The sequence below is a fragment of the Ostreococcus lucimarinus genome, chromosome 20 (genome assembly GCF_000092065.1).
Source record: "Ostreococcus lucimarinus CCE9901 chromosome 20, complete sequence".
Taxonomy (NCBI): Eukaryota; Viridiplantae; Chlorophyta; class Mamiellophyceae; order Mamiellales; family Bathycoccaceae; genus Ostreococcus; species Ostreococcus sp. 'lucimarinus'.
Genome location: NC_009374.1, coordinates 486,965 through 502,754, shown reverse-complemented (window position 1 = coordinate 502,754; position 15,790 = coordinate 486,965). Strand labels below are relative to the sequence as shown.

The following is a 15,790-nucleotide window of genomic DNA, read 5'->3' as shown; positions in this document are numbered from 1 at the left end:
TGTTGCGAAGCTCGGTGTCGGCGCTGCGGATGTGTGGAGTGGTGCACGCGTTGCAGCAACACGGGAGCTCGTCGATTTTGCATCCGACGTACGCGTGGCGAGAAAAATTGATGGATGAGCCTTTGGAGGCGTATTCGAGCGATTTCGGGGCGCTCGGAGGGGCGAGACGCAAGGCGAGTGCGGAGTTTACGAAGGGTTTGGGGTTTTACGAGCGCGAAGGGTTCGACGCGTGCGCGGGGCTGGTGGCGCCGTACGCGGCGATGATTCGAGCGAAGAGTAAGTTTCATCGCTTCTTCGTGGCGTTTGAGAACAATTACTCCGTGGACGCACGCGTGGAGACGCTTGAGGACGATGATATCGGGATGCACGATCCAATTTCCTCGGTCAGTTTGTGCGCGCTCATCGCGGTGGCGGGAAAAGCGAGACGAGTCGTCGAGCTCGCCGCGCGACACTTGCCCGAAGCCGTCGCGGCGACGACGAACGAATTCGACAAGTTCCAATGGACCGATCTCATCGGTTTCGTCGCGCGGTTGGCGTTGCGCGAGGCGGATTTAGCGTACGCCGCTGCGCTCTTCGTTGCGGCGACGTTGGCGGAAGAGAATAGGTTGTCCGAAGGTGACAACGAAAAGTTTCGCGCCGAGCACGTCGCGTTGCGAGAATGCTTTCGCGTGGCGTTACGCAAGGCGTTCCTGAGGCAGGAAATCGTGCATACGCTCGGTGAAACGGAACCAAAGTTCTTAGAGAAGGAGACGGATATTAAGGAGATTTTAAGCGCCAACGCGCCGGCTAAGAAACACGTGTTGGATCCGACGTTTGAAAACTTGATGGACGCCGATCTGGCGGCGCAGGCGCCGCAGATAATCGCCGTGGGGGAGATTCCGCCTCTGATCAAGTTCGACGACAATGATGACAACGAGCATTATAATCCGTTCGGCTTGGCGCCGCCGCTCGATTTGGGCGCGCGCCCCGGTCATCGTCGAAAACCCAGCGATTTTGATTTGGACGCGTTTGCGGCGCCGCTCGAGTTCACGCCGCTTCAAAGCGGGCCAGCGTCTGCTTCGACGTACGTCGATCCGTTCGCCGTGCGCACGCTCACCGATGCTTTAGACGAGAGCGAAAGCAAACGTTCGCCGCAGTCGACGCCATCGCCTTTGGCGCCGCAAAAGCCGCCGCGAAGCCCGATGACCACACCGTCGTCGCGACAAAACGACTTTGAAGAGATTCCACTCGACCATTTAGAGTTTGGTCGACAAATCGGTCGCGGCGCGTTTGGCGAAGTATTCCGCGGTAAGTATAGAGGAACAGACGTTGCCATCAAGCGATTGTGCGTGCTGAGCGACGTGAGCGACGAGCGCGGTTTGGCTGAGTTCAAGCGCGAGCTTTCTTTCCTCACGCGTTTGCGACATCGTCACATCGTGCAATTCATCGGCGCATCCACAGCACCGCCGAATCTATGCATCATCATGGACTACTGCGACAAAGGATCGCTATACGCGTACCTGCACAACCCGAACAAGACCCTTTCGGCGTTTAAGGTTCTGAAATGGATGAGCGAGGCCGCGAAAGGCTTGGTGTATTTGCACGCTTCGGACATCATCCACCGCGACGTCAAGTCTGGAAACTTGTTCATCGACGACGGCGGATCCATAAAACTCGGAGATTTTGGGTTGTCGAAATTTCACACCGGCGCGTCGACGAGCGGCGGCATGATGTCGCTCGTCGGCACGTACCAGTTCATGGCTCCCGAACTCCTCGAAGGCCAGCCTCGGTACACGACCGCCGTTGACGTGTACAGTTTCGCCGTCGTCATGTGGGAGTGTCTCACGCGCGAAGATCCCTTCAGCGGTTTATCACCGATGCAAATCGTCGCCGCTCTACTTCGCGGCGAGCGTCCGTCGCTCGATGACGCCTCAAAGTTCGCCGTGCGTCTTCCCGAAGAATACATCGCCGTCATCGCTCGATGTTGGCGCGCCGACGCCCTCGAGCGTCCCACGATGGAAGACATCGCCCCCGAGCTCGAGCGCATGTTCTTCGCCGAAAAGCGTCTCGTGATCGAGTCCAAGAAGCGCGCCGTCGAGGCCGCACCATCGCTCATGCCGTAGCTCCGTCGAAGCCGCACCATCGCTCGCGCCGTGGCTCGCGTCGCGCGTCGTCGTTGTATCATAAAATCACAAAGTAGCCACTCGCCCGCGCGCACGATGCTCGCGCGCGCCTCCGCTCGCCCGTGCGTTCGCGCCAGCGCCCAACGCGCGCCCGAGCAGTCCCGTCGCTTCGTCCTGCGCGGCGTCGCCGCCCCCGTGCTCGTCGGTTCGCTGTTAAACTTTGAGGGCGAGCGTCCCGGGTTGGGCGTGGGGTCGTTCAACGGCGTCTCGACCGGCCTCGCGCTCTGCCCGTCGACGCCGAACTGCGTCGGCACGGCGGACGAGTTCAACGACACGCTGCACTACATTCCGGCGTGGACGTACAACGACGAGGAGAAAATCGCGCGCGGCGGCGCGGCGAAGACGACGAGCGAGGCGATGCAGGAGCTCGTCGACGTCACGCTGACGACGGATTGCGATGGATTCACGCCGACGATCGTCGAGCGAACGGATGATTACTTGCGGTTGGAGTACAAGAGTAAAATATTTGGGTTCGTGGACGACGTGGAGTTTTGGTTCCCGAAGGATGTGGGCAACTCGAAGTCGCGCGTAGACTACAGGAGCGCTTCGCGTTTGGGACAGAGCGACGGCGACGCGAATCGCAAGCGCATCAAGACGCTGCGGTTGGCGCTGAGTAAGTATGGGTGGAAATCGGTCGGGTTCTCGTGATCGCGACGCGGTCGTCGCGGTGTAGTCTACATACATTTTTCTATGAACAAACAAAGTTTTGCTATCTCGTCCCCAACAGTCGCCGCGGGACCCGTCCCATGTGCGCCAACGAATCGTTCACCGTGGACGTCACTTTCGACGCCAACATCGCCAACGCCTCGTCCTCCTCGGCCTCTCGACGCGCCTTATCTTCGTCCCGATGCTTGAGTTTATACCACAACAGAAAACTCAATCCCGTCAACACGAGCAACACTAAAACACAAAACGCCCACCGCTGCATGCACTTTTCGCATCCGAGCTGCGTCATGCGCTTTTCACTCTTATCCATATCCCGCTCCATGTGCCCCGCGCTCGCGCGCGCGCTCAAAATCTTCTCCCGCTGATCGTGCAGCTTGCTCATAATGTTTTCTCCAGTCTGCGCGCTCTCCATCGCTGTCCGCGCCGTTTGCTCCAACCGATCCGCGTTCGCGCTCGACCGCTCCACGCCTTCGATCGCCGTCTTCCTCCGCGCGCGTTCGGCGTCGTTCCCGAGCAGCGCATCGCGCTCTCGTCCCGACATCGCGCCGGGTGTTGGCTCGACGATCGTTCGTTCGTTCGTTCGTTCGTTCGTTCGTTCGTTCGTTCGTTCGTTCGTTCGTCGACGTCGCGCGCGTCGCGCGCGGTCACGTCGACGTCACCGTCGACGTTATTTCGCGTCGCGTCGCGTTCGCGTTCGCGTTCGCGCGTCGCGCGTCGCGCGTCGATGTGCCGCGTAGCAAAAGTTGCGCTGTAGATTTTAGTGTTGGCCGAGAGAGGACAAGAACCGACACATGGCTCTCTCGACGTTCTCGACCGTTTTCGGCACACGACGACGCGCGCGACGCGCTAGGAGCGCGCGAGGGCGATGGAAAAAATAAGAGCGTGCGTCGCGGCGTGCGCGGTGCGTCCGCGGTGCGGAGCGGTGGTCGCGGCGTGCGCGCTCGCGGGGGGGTTCGGCGCGCTCTGGGGAAGGGTCGAGGTCGACGCGCTGAAGTTGTGGGTCGACGCGCGAGCGCGGGAGGAGGTAAAGACGTACGAAGACGCGTTCGGTGACTATAGGACGCAGGCGTTCGTCGTGACGGCGAAGCGAGCGCCGACGTTGGCGTCGAGGGAGGCGTTCTTAGAACTCAAGGACTGGCACGACTGGATGTACGGTTTGGAGGCGCCGTCCGCGGCGGGGTCGTACACCCTGCACGATTTTTGCTACAAGTACGTCGATTCCGAACCGCACACGCCGTGTTTTCAAATAACGCCGTTGGATTGTTTCGCGGAAGGTGCGGTGAGCGCGCCGGGAGGGGCTGAGAAGAACGATGCGTTCGCGGCGTCGTACTCGGTTCGCCCGAGCGTGGCATCATTTGATTTCGAGAAAGATTTCAATCAGTCTTTCGCTCGAGGGTGCAAACAATGGTTCAATCTCGCGACTCCCCCGAAAGTACTGTTTTCGGGATTGCGAGAAGACGCGAACGGGTTAGATGCGATGCGCGTGGTGTTTCAAACGCGCGACGCCGCCTCGTTGGCCGCTCGCGGCGTGGTGCGAACGACTTTTACGCCGACGCAGGCGTCGGCGGTCGACGTGTTGGGCTGTCGCGCGGGGACGCCATCGTTGGAAGATTGCTCGTGCATAGAAACGTTTAATTTGTTTTCGGTGTTGGAATACGGTTGCGTTCCGGAGGGCGACGCGGAGCAGCCACCCACGTGCTGCGAGTATATGGCGAGACTACGCGAGCATCCGTGCGTCGAGACGTTGTGGATGAGCGACGCTACGTTGTTCGCGCTCGGGAATCAAGTGTTCACTACGTGCGGAATAGCAAGAATTTCGTTCGATTCGCAGTGTGTGAGACTTCCGAACGGAGAAACGTTACGCAAGTCTTCGACGAGTGGAATCGAAGACGATTACTACGAAGACTTGAGCGCTTCAACGCCAGTGACAAACGTCTTCGAGTGTGGATTCAAGCTACGTTCGCTGCAAACGAAATGTCCATTGATCGCCGAGGGTAATTACACGGCTGCGAGCGAGTGTTGTGCGAGCTTGGAGACTTTTGCCTTGTCGAAATGTCACTGCGGGGATCTTCACTGCGGAGGAAGATCGAGACCGTGCGAGTCCCTCTTCGCTCGCGATGACGTCGGACAAATCGTACAGTTTTGTACGCTGAGCGGATTCTCGACGCCTAGTTTCGATGTTTGCGGTAGGAATACGAGTGTTGTCACTCCACCGGCGAAGCGCGCGTCCAAATCTGCGTCAACGGCATCGACTTTGATTTGGGTTCCCGCACACGAACGCCGCGAACTCTCGAAAGAGGACGCTGAAGATTTACTGTTGGGTTGGGAATCACTTTGGCTCTCGCAAATCGACGCCAAAATTGCGAATTACGAGCACATTTCAATCGCTTACATGTCACAACGAAGTACTGAGGATATCATCGCCGCCGCGTCGAGGGGCGCCTTCGTGCTCCTCTTCATTGGTTACTTCACCGTCGCCTTTTACGTCGTGACATATTTCCATCTCAGCCCGAACGCTGCGTGTGGCCCTCGAGCAGCTGTCGAAGGCGTCTCTGTAGTCGCTTTAAGTACGTGGGCGTCTTTAGGATTGAGTGCCGCGCTCTCGCGAATCTCTGGCGTGACATTTAACGCCATCACGCTTCAAGTTTTGCCGTTCTTATCGCTCGGCTTGGGCGTGAATGATTTCTTTGTGCTCGCGTCGCACGCCGCGGCGGCTACGGCAGAACTTGAAGATTCATTCGTTGACGGTGATTCAATAAGTTCTAATGAAGACATACTCGTTCGCACTTTACGCGATGGTGGTACATCGGTGACACTGTCCAGCGCGATGAACTTTGCCGCGTTCTTGCTCGGCGCCATTTCGCCGGTGCCCGCGGTGAGAAACTTTGGTATCCAAATAGCGTGCGCAGTGGCATGCAACTACATCGTCGCGTTGTTGGTTTTCCCTGGCATTCTGTATCGACATCTCGAGCGACGCAGCGCATCTGAGGCGAGGAGGGTATCAGAAGACGTCGAATGCACGACACCGCTCCGTCGCGACTCTTCCTTTGCGAAGATTTCATCGGCGGTGTATGAGCCGTTTGTGCGGTGGCGTGAGCGTTTGATTGCTGCACCACGCGCAAGCACGGCGTTACGCCTTGCGGTGCTCGCCATGTATGGTGTCTTCGCCGTGTATTTGATCGCCGGCATTCCAACAGTACGCCTTGGACTCGAAATGCGGGACGTCATACCGAGCGATTCTTACATGGCGCCGTTCGTGGCGGAGATGGAGCATCGATTCGCCACGTATCCTGTCTTCGTCTTCGTCTCGAATGTCGATTTTGCTCGGTACGCCGTGGCGTTGCGAGAACTCGAGCGCGACTTTCTCGACGTCGCGCACGTCGACGTAACGCACGGGTCAACCAACTTCATGATTTACTACACCGAATACGCGGAATCGAGAGTTGCGGGCGGGCATTCGTGTTCGCTGAACGACACGCGTTGGTACTACGACGCCACGAGGGCGGCGGAACCTTACGATTCGTGCGCTGCGGACGCGCTCGACGAGAATCAAACGTTTACATGCATGGTAAAGTGCTTAGCACACGTACCTCAGACGCAATCGAAGCGGTGCGAATTCCACAAAGGCGCGAGCCGCGAGCGAAGTCGATGCTACTGCCCTCATCGACTGATTTACAACGAAGACGCATTCGTTCGCGAGTTCCCGGCTTTTCTCGCCGGCGGTCAGCGCGGCGAAATTTCGCGCGCGTTCACAACACTCGGAAGCAACGCGTCAATCGTCACGAGCGCCAGGCTGTTGTTTTACGTCGAAGACGTTTTCGACGTTGACGATAAACTCGCGCACATCCGCCAGGCTCGAAGCGCGTTGAAGAATTCTGACATCGTCGCGCGAGGAGGTGCCCGAGCCTTCCCATTCGACGTAGCGCTGTATGCGATGAACGAACAGTACTTGAACATCAAGTCAAACACGTGGCGAGCGCTCATCATAGGACTCGTGACGTCCACAATCATTATGTTCGTTGCTTTTCGCGGCGACGTTCGAGCGACTATGGTGGCCTCTGCGACGCTCGCGTTCACACAAGCTGAGCTCTTCGGCGCCATGGGTCGGTTCAATGTCAAGCTCAACGGCGCATCCATGGCGAACTTGATCATTTCGACCGGTGTCGTGAATGAATTCATCGCTCACATGTCCCGCGCGTTTTTCTCTTCCGACCGGCGCGCGGGCGCCGCCTTCGCATCCATCGCTCCCGCTTTGTTCAACGCTGGAGTGACCACGTTCCTTGGTGTCATCCCGAGCGCGTTCGCGCGGTACGAGTACTTCCGCGTGTACTTTTTCAGTCAATGGTGCGTGATTTTGCTCTTCGCCGTGGCGAATGGCGTCGTCTTTCTACCAATAGCGCTCAGTCTCTTCGCGTGAGCCCCGAGCGCCGAAAACCTCAAGGTCCTTGTCCCCATCTTCATCCTCACTTTCAAACGCGCGACATCATGTCGTCTGCCGCGCTCGCGGCTCGTCGTGCCGTCGCTTCGCCGTCGACGCAATGTTCCGCACCGACGCAAACGCTCAAGCACCGCGTCATCGCGACGCGACGCGCTCGAGACAGTCGCCGGGCGTCCTCGGCCTCGGCTTCGGCGTCCGAGTCCGCGCAGCTTCTGCGCGGTCGTACCGTCGCGAACAAGCTCGCAGACACGTCGCTGTTCTTAATCGGTATCATGGGGTCCGGAAAGTCCACCGTCGGGGCGTCGCTGGCGAAAGCGCTCGGGTACAATCACTTGGACACGGATGAGCTCATCAAGAGCGTGACAAAGAAGACGCCGAGCGAGCTCTTCGCCGAGGCGGGCGAGAGCGAATTTCGCGCCATCGAGAGCATGATCCTCGCCGAAGTCGCGGCGTACAAGCGATGCGTCATATCTACGGGCGGTGGTATCGTGTGCGAGAAGACGAATTGGATGCACCTGCACAACGGCGTCACCGTGCGCTTGCACGGCGACTCCGAGCTCTTGGCGCGCCGCGTCCTCGCCGACGGCGTCGAAAAGCGTCCCTTACTCTCCGGCGACACCAGCGGCGAGGAACAACCGACGATCGATTCCATCGTCGCCAAGATCAACGCTCTGTTAGAAACGCGCGAAACGATGTACAAGCAGGCAGACATCACCGTCCCGCTCGGCGCGCGCGACGACGCCGACGGCGCCCCCGTCGACGTCGTCGTCGATCGTCTCTTGACCGCCCTTGAAGAGCGCGTCGAAGCTGACGCGGTTCAAAACAAATTACACAACGAGCCGCGAGAGGGCGACATCACTGTCACCGATCCTCGCGGCGAACTCGGCCCGAGGCCCGAGCGTCCGGGGCCGTAGGCCATTTCTCCTAAAATTCTTTGAGTTGTGATTCAACGCGACCCCTTAAATACGAGCGACTCCCCGTCATCGACGCCGACCTCGCGCGCGCGCCGCTGCCCTCAAAAGCCCTAACACGTGTGCTCGCGTCCGTCTTTTCCCGACGCGCCGACGCACGTCGCGCCCGCACGCGCACGCGAACGCAAGAAAGTTTTCCTTTCGTCCCACGCACCGCTCGAACGCACGCTCGGTCGATCCGTGTCGCGCGCACATACGTCGATCGCACAACCGATCGTCGCATCTTTCGTCGATCCATCCATCGTCGAACGTAACCTCCGTTTCGCGCGCTTGGACGCCGTAAACGCCGCACGACATGTCTCTCATCGTTGGAGATGATTTTCAACACATCATTCGCGTCCTGAACACCAACGTGGACGGTCGCGAGAAGGTGATGTACTCGTTGACGAAGATCAAGGGTATCGGCCGCCGATTTTCCAACTTGGTGTGCAAAAAGGCTGAGATTGATCTCGGGAAGCGCGCCGGTGAGCTGAGCGCGGCTGAGTTGGAATCGTTGATGGTGATCGTGTCTAACCCGCGACAGTTCAGGATTCCGGATTGGTTCTTGAACCGCAAGCACGACTTCAAGGATGGCAAGTTTTCGCAGCTGGTGTCGAACCAACTCGACACGAAGTTGCGCGACGATTTGGAACGCTTGAAGAAGATGCGTAACCACAGAGGTCTCCGACACTACTGGGGTATTCGTGTCAGAGGGCAACACACGAAGACCACTGGACGTGGCCGTCGTTAATTTTCTGCGAGACGTCGAGCGGCGTATTCGCCGCCCGGCAAAGCCGAAAACCCTTAGCGATATTAGATGCTCGTCGTACGATGTAGTACACTCCACACCATTCACAAATCGCCGTGACGCTAAAATAAAGCTAGATTACATCGCTAATTCGCTAGTTCGCGTCGCTCGGCGCGCCGCTCGCCTCGTCCACCTCGTCCGCGGGTGGCAGCGGGAATAACAGCTTGAGGCGATACGCGTCGCGCCCGCTCAAGTAGTACCTCGACAACGCCTTATCCCTGATGAATCCTAATGATTGATACAACCGCAGCGCCCCCTCGTTCGTCGTCTCTGCCTCTAACACGCACTCATCCGCGCCTCTTTCTTGCATCACGGCCAGCGCGCGCGACACGAGCTCGCTCCCGAGCTTCAATTTGCGCGCGCGCTTATCCACCACCAGCATCCCCACGTACCCCCGCATCATCTCCCGGTGCTTCTCGAGCTTACACACGATGACACCCACGCACTCGCGCGAGGACGAATCGATCGCCATGAAGCACAGCTCGGGCCAGTTGTTCAAGAAGTACCGGTAGGTGAAGATGGAGTAAGGTTCGCTGAGTTCTCGATCGATTATGCTCGCGATGAGCGGGAGCTGCGTGTCTTCATCGACGTATTGTTCGAAGAACACGTCGAGCTTCGTGGGATCGAACGCGCTCGCGGGAGAGGGCGCCATGAGGCGCCGCGTGCGGAGTGGCGTTGTGCCGACGCGCGGGAGGTTCGGGACGCTAAGGTGGCGACTTATTACAAGCTAAGATACTATTTCGTCGCGTACGCCATTTCGTCTTGCCCGGCGGCAACTTTTTTCAAAATTTCAATCACGGGATCGTGCCAGTTCTCCACGCGCTTGCGCATCGCGCTCCAATTCTCGCCGTGGCGAGGAGCGGCCCGCGCGCAACGCTCGGCGACGGCTTGGGCGGCTTGCTCGCCCGCGGTTTGGAGTTCGAATTTGTAATACGACGCCCAGTGGTCACCAATGTCGGGTGCTATTGTCACCGCGCGGTTCCACCAGCTTCGGGCTTTGTCGAGTTTGCGGTCGGCCCAGAACAAAATGGCGATGGCGGCGATGATGTACGGATCGTTGTCGCACCGCCGCAACGCGTCGACAGATTTCGATTTCCTTTGCGGGCGAGGCGCAAATCGCACGGACTCGGCAAGGAGCAAACCGCTCGTTGGGCACTCTTGCAGTGCACGCGCGATCGTGCTCTCGGCGAGCTGGATGTTTCCGCTCTCGCGCTCTTGACGTACGGCGGCGAGCCACAAGTGTTCGTTGGAGGGATTCTTCGCGCGCGCGGTTTCGAGAATGATTCTCGCCTTGGACGCGTTCCCACTGCGCATCTCAAAACTTGAAAGCGCAATCCATAACGGAATCGCGTTCGGGCACTTCTTCGTGCCTTGCGTGTACGCGTGTCGGACTTGCTCGGCGCGCTTCTCCCCGGCGCGCTGTTCAAGTTGCCCGAGTTGCATCCAAAGTTTCCAAAACGTCGGAAACTTTTCGATGCCTTCATCGAGAAGCTTGCGTTCGGCTTGTTCATCACCCGCCTCGCGCTCGACAAGCGCAGATTTCATCCAAACCCGCGCACAGTCGGCCAAACGTTCTCGCGCCTTGGCGAGCAACATGCGCGCGCGATCAATTTCGCCGTTTTCAAACTCCAATTTGAAAGCCGCGAGCCAAATCTCTTCCGAGTCCGGGTTGGCGTCGAAGGCTGATTGTAAAATCTCGCGCGCTCGCGTGACGTCGCCGCTGAGCCAGCGCTCTTTCGCGCCCATGAGCCACAAGATTTCAGCGTTGGGGCAAAAAGTCACCGCCTTGCGCAAGACGGCGTCGACGGAATCAGGCGTACCGAATCGCTTTTCCAACATCGCCGCTTTCATCCACAAACCCTTCTTGTGCGAAAATCCTGAATCTAGCGCGTGCGCATAAATCGCGCGCGCGGTCTCGGCGCTCTCGCGCTTCATACACTCCTCCGCGTCCGCCTTCCAAGTGCGTTTTTTGTCCTCTTCCTCCACGCCTTCGCCTATGGTCGCCTTGACGATCGCCCGACACGTCGCAATCGACGGTGGTTCGGCTTTTTCAGCGATTTCCGCTTCTTTGATCCAACTCTCGCGATCGATGGTGACGCCGTGCGATTTGAGCGACTTGACCGCGCGCGCGATGATTTTCTCCACCATTTTTTCGTTCCCATTCGCCTCCTCGAGCTTCGCCGCGGTGATCCAAATCTGAGGCTCGCGCGGTAATGTTTCGCGTGCCTTGTTCAGCACCTTACGACCGTTCTCAGTGGTCTCCAAACGCGCCAGCGCGAGCCAAAGTTCGACGTGCTGCGGACAACATTCCGTCGCGCGCGCGAGCAACACCTTGGCGTCGTCCTCGGCGCTCAAGTCCACGAGCGCCTTCCACAATCGCACAGAATTCGGCACGTTCTCCAACGCTCGCCGCAACACGCGCCGCTTACGCTCATCTTCAATCTCTAATTGCGCCGCTTGCATCCAAATCTTCACCGAATTCGGCAACGTTTGCACGCCGCGCGCTAAAATTGCCTTGGCGTTCTCCGGCGTGTTCAACCGCGCCGCCTCGATCCACACGTCTTCGTTCTTCGGACACTCCTCGCACCCTTTTTGCATGAACACTCGCGCTTGTTGTAATTTACCCGCGAGTTCCTCCAAACGCGCCGCCGCAATCCACCCCGGGCCGTGCTTGGGGTTGGTGTTGATGACGCTCTTGAGCAGCAAACGCGCCTTTTTAATGTCAGAAATCTCCGCCGCGCTCGTGATCTTCTGCGAGCCTAAATCGGTCAAGTACCCCTTCGGATCGATCGTCGTTTGACCCGTGACGCTATCGCTTAATCGGTCGAGCTTCAACCCCAAAACCGTCCCTCGACCTTCGCCCACCGCCGTCAAGTCTTGCTCGCCGCCCGCGTCCGCCGCCGTGTTCACCGTCTCCTTCTCCGCCAACGCCTTGGCCAGCAGCGTATCGGGCGCGGGCATGAACCCCACGTTCAGTTTTTTCTTCTTGATCGTGTAGTCCCCGATATCCGGAATCGCGTCCCACTCCGCGTACGACACGTCCTTCAGCCCGCGCTTCAAGTCGCGAAACGTCTCCACGATTTTCGGATTCTCATCCCTAAACTTTTCCATCTGTTCCCTCTCCCGCCGCTCTCGCGCGTCCCTCCGCCTCGAGTCCATCCTCTCATCGATCTGCGCCCATATCTCATCCGCCTCCGCGTCGTCGTCGTCGTACGTCGACGCGTCCCGGCCGAACAATCCGTCTTCGCCGCCGTCGCCGCTTCTCCCGCCGTCCTCGTCTCGCTCCTACTCGCGCGCGCCGTCCTCGTCAGTCGTTCGCCGGCATCATCCGCGCGCGCGTCCATCGCATCGCGCCTCCGTCGCGTCGTCGCGTCGTCGCGTCGTCGCGTCGTCGTCGTCGTTTCGTTCCCGCACCTTGTCCCCCGCCGCCGCGACCTGTCCCGGCCCGATGTCGCTCCGCGTCGTGAACCCCGCGGCGCCGCGACCGAGTCCCGGGACGTAACCCGCGGGCGCGGGCGCGTCGCCGAACGGCGCCACCGGCGCGCGAAGCGCGCGCGACGCTTGGTTCGACATGGATTCGCGCGTCGTCGAATGACGCATCGATCGCGACGCGTTCGCCGCAGATCGCGGCGCGCGCGATGTCGAACGAGAGCGACGGCGAGGACGCGCGCGCGACGGAGGATGAGGTGCGCGCGATCGCGGCGCGCGGGCGCGAACGCGCGCTTCGAGACGACGCACGCGGACGATGCGCGATGCGATGCGCGATTGGACTGACGGCGTCGGTTTGAACGCGCAGGTCGACGACGCGCGCGACGACGCGCGCGACGAAGAGGACGACGACGAGGAAGACGCGGACGTCGACGAGGCGACGGGGAATTACTTCGGACGCGCGGCGAAGGCGCCGCCGGCGCCCGAGGGCGCGAATCCGTTCGCGGCGAGCGCGGCGACGCCGTCGGACGACGTGAACGCGATGATCGAACAGGCGAAAGCGCAGGTGGAGGCGCAGCGGGCGAAGCGAGAGATCGAAGAGGCGAAGGATCGGGAGCGGGAGCGACGGGCGTTCGAGGATCAGGGGCGGGAGTACGTGGCGAGGAGGAAGCCGGGGGAGGCGAGCGAGTCGCCGGCGAGCTCGTCGGGCGGGAGGCGAAAGGTGGTCAAGGCGAAGCGACCGGGACAATCGCCGTTGGGTGGAACCGGGGACGGTGGTAAGACGACGTCGAACGCGTTCGCAGGGTTCGCGGCGCTCACGGGTGGGGCGAAGAGGGAGGACGCGGACGCCGGTCGATCGAGCGTGTTTTCGCGGCTGAGCGGCGCGCCCGTCGAGGCGGATGACGACGACGACGCGCGCGAGGCGAAGGCTGAGAAGACGAAACCGGCGGGGTTATTTTCGTTTCCCACCGCGGCGCCGTCGACGAGCGCGGAACCGGCGAAAGCGGCGACGTTTGGATTTTTCGCGCCGCCGCCGTTGACCAAGGACACCTTGCACACCCAGCGCACGGCGAAAATTAAACTCACCGAGAGCGACGACGACGACGACGACGACGCGAAGAAGTCCGCGCCCGCGCCGCCGCCGACCGCGTTAACGAACGCGCCGCCCGCGAAGGCGGTGAAAAAAGTCAAGACCGCCTTAGCCATAGAACTCGGCTTGTAAACGCGCGCGCGTCGCAGTCGCAGTCGCGTCGCGGTCAAACCGCACTTCAAACCATGCCGCGTAAAAAGTCAAAGCCCGCGCGTTGGGGGCTGTTCATCGCGCCGACGCGTAAACCCACTGACCCGTGCGACCGGTGCGAAGCGCCTGCCCTCACGACGACGAAACGAGCGGAACGAGACGCACAGACACAGAAGCAGAGCGCCGCGCCGCGGCCTCGGCCTCGGCGCGACGACGCGAGTCCGCATGGGAGGGGCGACGTCACGCGCGTCGCCGCGGCGGCGTCGACGCGCGGGTACCCGTCACCAAATATTAACGCGCGATCGCGCGGAGGAGTCGAGGGCGAGACGTCGGCGACGCATCGGACGACGTCGAAGGAGACTGGTCTCGTCGAGAACGTCGATACGGCGTCGCGATCGAAGAAAGCTAGGACGGAGCAGATGGTGAATGTGGAGGCTCTTGAGACGCCGCGGGGTGTTTCGCCGCCGCCGCCGCCGCCGCTGCCGCCACCGTTCGAATCCGAGCCCACCGCCTTTTCTCGCGAAGACTTTCAGGCGCTTCCATCTCGTATCGAGGCGATTCGAAAAGAGTCCGACGCGCGGGCGTCAGAGATTGCGCATCTGCGCACGGTCAATCAGCAGTTACGCGCGGAAATTCGCAAGGAGAAAGCTGCGCGAGAGGAGACCGAGGCGATCGCGAAGATGCGTGCGAATGGCGAAGAGCGCGAGTACGAGGCGCAAATCTCAGCCCTGCGGAAAAACGTGGAGCGCCTGCGCGAGGATTACAATCGTATTCAAGCGGAGACGGAGAACGTGCATTCGCACAATGGCGCGTGCGTGGTGCTTAATGAAGAGAAAAAATCGTTTTTAACCGACCGCGACGAGTTGAAACGACGTTGCGACTCGTTGCAACGTCATTTGGTTGACGCACTCGAACGATATGAAAAATTGGATGCGGAGAAGACGTCTTTAGAAGGCGAGAATGAAAAGCTCAACTACGATGTGGAGTTACTCTCCTCTGCCGAGACTGAAAATGTGCAACTGAAGTCGAAAATCGCCGAGTTGCAAAAGGAGCTCGCATCGTGCTCAGACGCCGAGCTGCGAGACGAGGTGAAGCGCTTGACTGTGGAGAACAAATCAATTTCTGAAATGTCCAAGTCACTCAAATCCACGTCCGAGCAACTCAGGAGGGAAGTGGAGGAGTTTAGAGTCGATGCGGCGCGGAAAATGAGAGAAATCCCGTCGCTAAAGATGGCATTAGAGCGCACGCAAAGTGAACTCCAGGCATCTACGACTGAGCTCGCTCTACGAAACAAGTGTTTGAGCGCGAAGGATGAAACGATTGCCGTGTTGATGAACAAGCTCCGCGACGCCAATGAAGACATCGAACAGTGTAGTTTACGGTCGGAAAAGCGCAACTCTGAACCGAATACTGGATGTCCTAAAGCATTCCAACTAGAGGCGACTCGATACCGCGCCGCTTTCATCGCAGCCCGAGCAACGAATGAGACGTTCAGAGTTGAGACATTGAAGCAACTCGAAGCCACGAAAAAGAAACTTCTACAAGAGCGTCTCAACGTCAAGCTTCTCGAAACCGAAAATCGTACGCTCAAGGAAAGCCGCGAGTTGACGGACAAATCGGTCGAAAACTTGGTTGAAAAAATCAAAGTCGACTTGGCGCACGATCTCAGCGAAGCGCTCTCGGCGGCGCGAGATCTCAGCACTGCCTCACAGCGGTGTGCAGATCGATGCTCGAAGGAGCCAGAGGCGAAGAAGGAAGCTAAAGATCCAAAGGCAAAGAAGGCGCCGGAACCCAAGGTGGAAGTTCCAGGAATGAAAAAGCCGCTCACTGCCTTCTTAGCGTTCGCGACGGACGAACGCCCGTCAGTCAAGGCGGAAAATCCAACCTTTAACTTCCGCGAAGTCGGCAAGGCGCTCGGCGAGCGGTGGGCCTCGCTCGATCCAGAACGCAAAGCCAAGTACAAGAGCGATTGGAAGACGGCGAACGAGGCGTACACTGCCGCGCTTGCAAAAGCTCGCGGACAATTTGGTAGCGTCCAGCGAATCGTCTAGCTAACCTTAGATAAACCGACGCCGTGAAATGAACGAAACGAGAAAC

The 15,790-nt window shown here is 59.5% G+C and overlaps 10 protein-coding genes across 10 annotated transcripts; 7 read left to right on the top strand and 3 right to left on the bottom strand.

The window, feature by feature from the left end:
- Positions 1-1,211: 1,211 nt before the first annotated feature.
- On the top strand, positions 1,212-2,027 carry OSTLU_6189 (predicted protein; the record flags this gene model as incomplete). Its single annotated transcript, XM_001422734.1, has 1 exon — positions 1,212-2,027. A coding segment is annotated over one exon (816 nt), but the record flags the coding sequence as incomplete, so codon positions are not given.
- A 351-nt stretch (positions 2,028-2,378) lies between these two features.
- OSTLU_7768 (predicted protein) lies at positions 2,379-2,795 on the top strand (the record flags this gene model as incomplete). Its single annotated transcript, XM_001422733.1, has 1 exon — positions 2,379-2,795. A coding segment is annotated over one exon (417 nt), but the record flags the coding sequence as incomplete, so codon positions are not given.
- A 76-nt stretch (positions 2,796-2,871) lies between these two features.
- OSTLU_19130 (predicted protein) lies at positions 2,872-3,369 on the bottom strand (the record flags this gene model as incomplete). The annotated part of the gene is made up of 1 exon (XM_001422572.1): positions 2,872-3,369. One exon carries the CDS (start codon positions 3,367-3,369, stop codon positions 2,872-2,874), a length of 498 nt encoding a protein of 165 aa, XP_001422609.1.
- Positions 3,370-3,693: 324 nt separating this feature from the next.
- Positions 3,694-7,245, top strand: OSTLU_29594 (RND family transporter: Patched (Ptc) segmentation polarity protein; the record flags this gene model as incomplete). The annotated part of the gene is made up of 1 exon (XM_001422732.1): positions 3,694-7,245. One exon carries the CDS (start codon positions 3,694-3,696, stop codon positions 7,243-7,245), a length of 3,552 nt encoding a protein of 1,183 aa, XP_001422769.1.
- A 248-nt stretch (positions 7,246-7,493) lies between these two features.
- Positions 7,494-8,003, top strand: OSTLU_10503 (predicted protein; the record flags this gene model as incomplete). Its single annotated transcript, XM_001422731.1, has 1 exon — positions 7,494-8,003. A coding segment is annotated over one exon (510 nt), but the record flags the coding sequence as incomplete, so codon positions are not given.
- A 529-nt stretch (positions 8,004-8,532) lies between these two features.
- On the top strand, positions 8,533-9,068 carry RPS18 (Ribosomal protein S18, component of cytosolic 80S ribosome and 40S small subunit; the record flags this gene model as incomplete). Its single annotated transcript, XM_001422730.1, has 1 exon — positions 8,533-9,068. One exon carries the CDS (start codon positions 8,533-8,535, stop codon positions 8,965-8,967), a length of 435 nt encoding a protein of 144 aa, XP_001422767.1. The 3' UTR covers positions 8,968-9,068.
- Positions 9,069-9,184: 116 nt separating this feature from the next.
- Positions 9,185-9,610, bottom strand: OSTLU_8262 (predicted protein; the record flags this gene model as incomplete). The annotated part of the gene is made up of 1 exon (XM_001422571.1): positions 9,185-9,610. A coding segment is annotated over one exon (426 nt), but the record flags the coding sequence as incomplete, so codon positions are not given.
- Positions 9,611-9,759: 149 nt separating this feature from the next.
- Positions 9,760-12,597, bottom strand: OSTLU_43635 (predicted protein; the record flags this gene model as incomplete). The annotated part of the gene is made up of 3 exons (XM_001422570.1): positions 9,760-10,330; positions 10,493-12,306; positions 12,439-12,597. The coding sequence occupies 3 exons, from the start codon at positions 12,595-12,597 to the stop codon at positions 9,760-9,762; spliced, it is 2,544 nt and encodes an 847-aa protein (XP_001422607.1).
- Positions 12,598-12,769: 172 nt separating this feature from the next.
- Positions 12,770-13,675, top strand: OSTLU_19126 (predicted protein; the record flags this gene model as incomplete). Its single annotated transcript, XM_001422729.1, has 1 exon — positions 12,770-13,675. One exon carries the CDS (start codon positions 12,770-12,772, stop codon positions 13,673-13,675), a length of 906 nt encoding a protein of 301 aa, XP_001422766.1.
- A 437-nt stretch (positions 13,676-14,112) lies between these two features.
- HMGB3506 (predicted protein) lies at positions 14,113-15,744 on the top strand (the record flags this gene model as incomplete). The annotated part of the gene is made up of 1 exon (XM_001422728.1): positions 14,113-15,744. The coding sequence occupies one exon, from the start codon at positions 14,113-14,115 to the stop codon at positions 15,742-15,744; it is 1,632 nt and encodes a 543-aa protein (XP_001422765.1).
- Between the last annotated feature and the right edge of the window lie 46 nt (positions 15,745-15,790).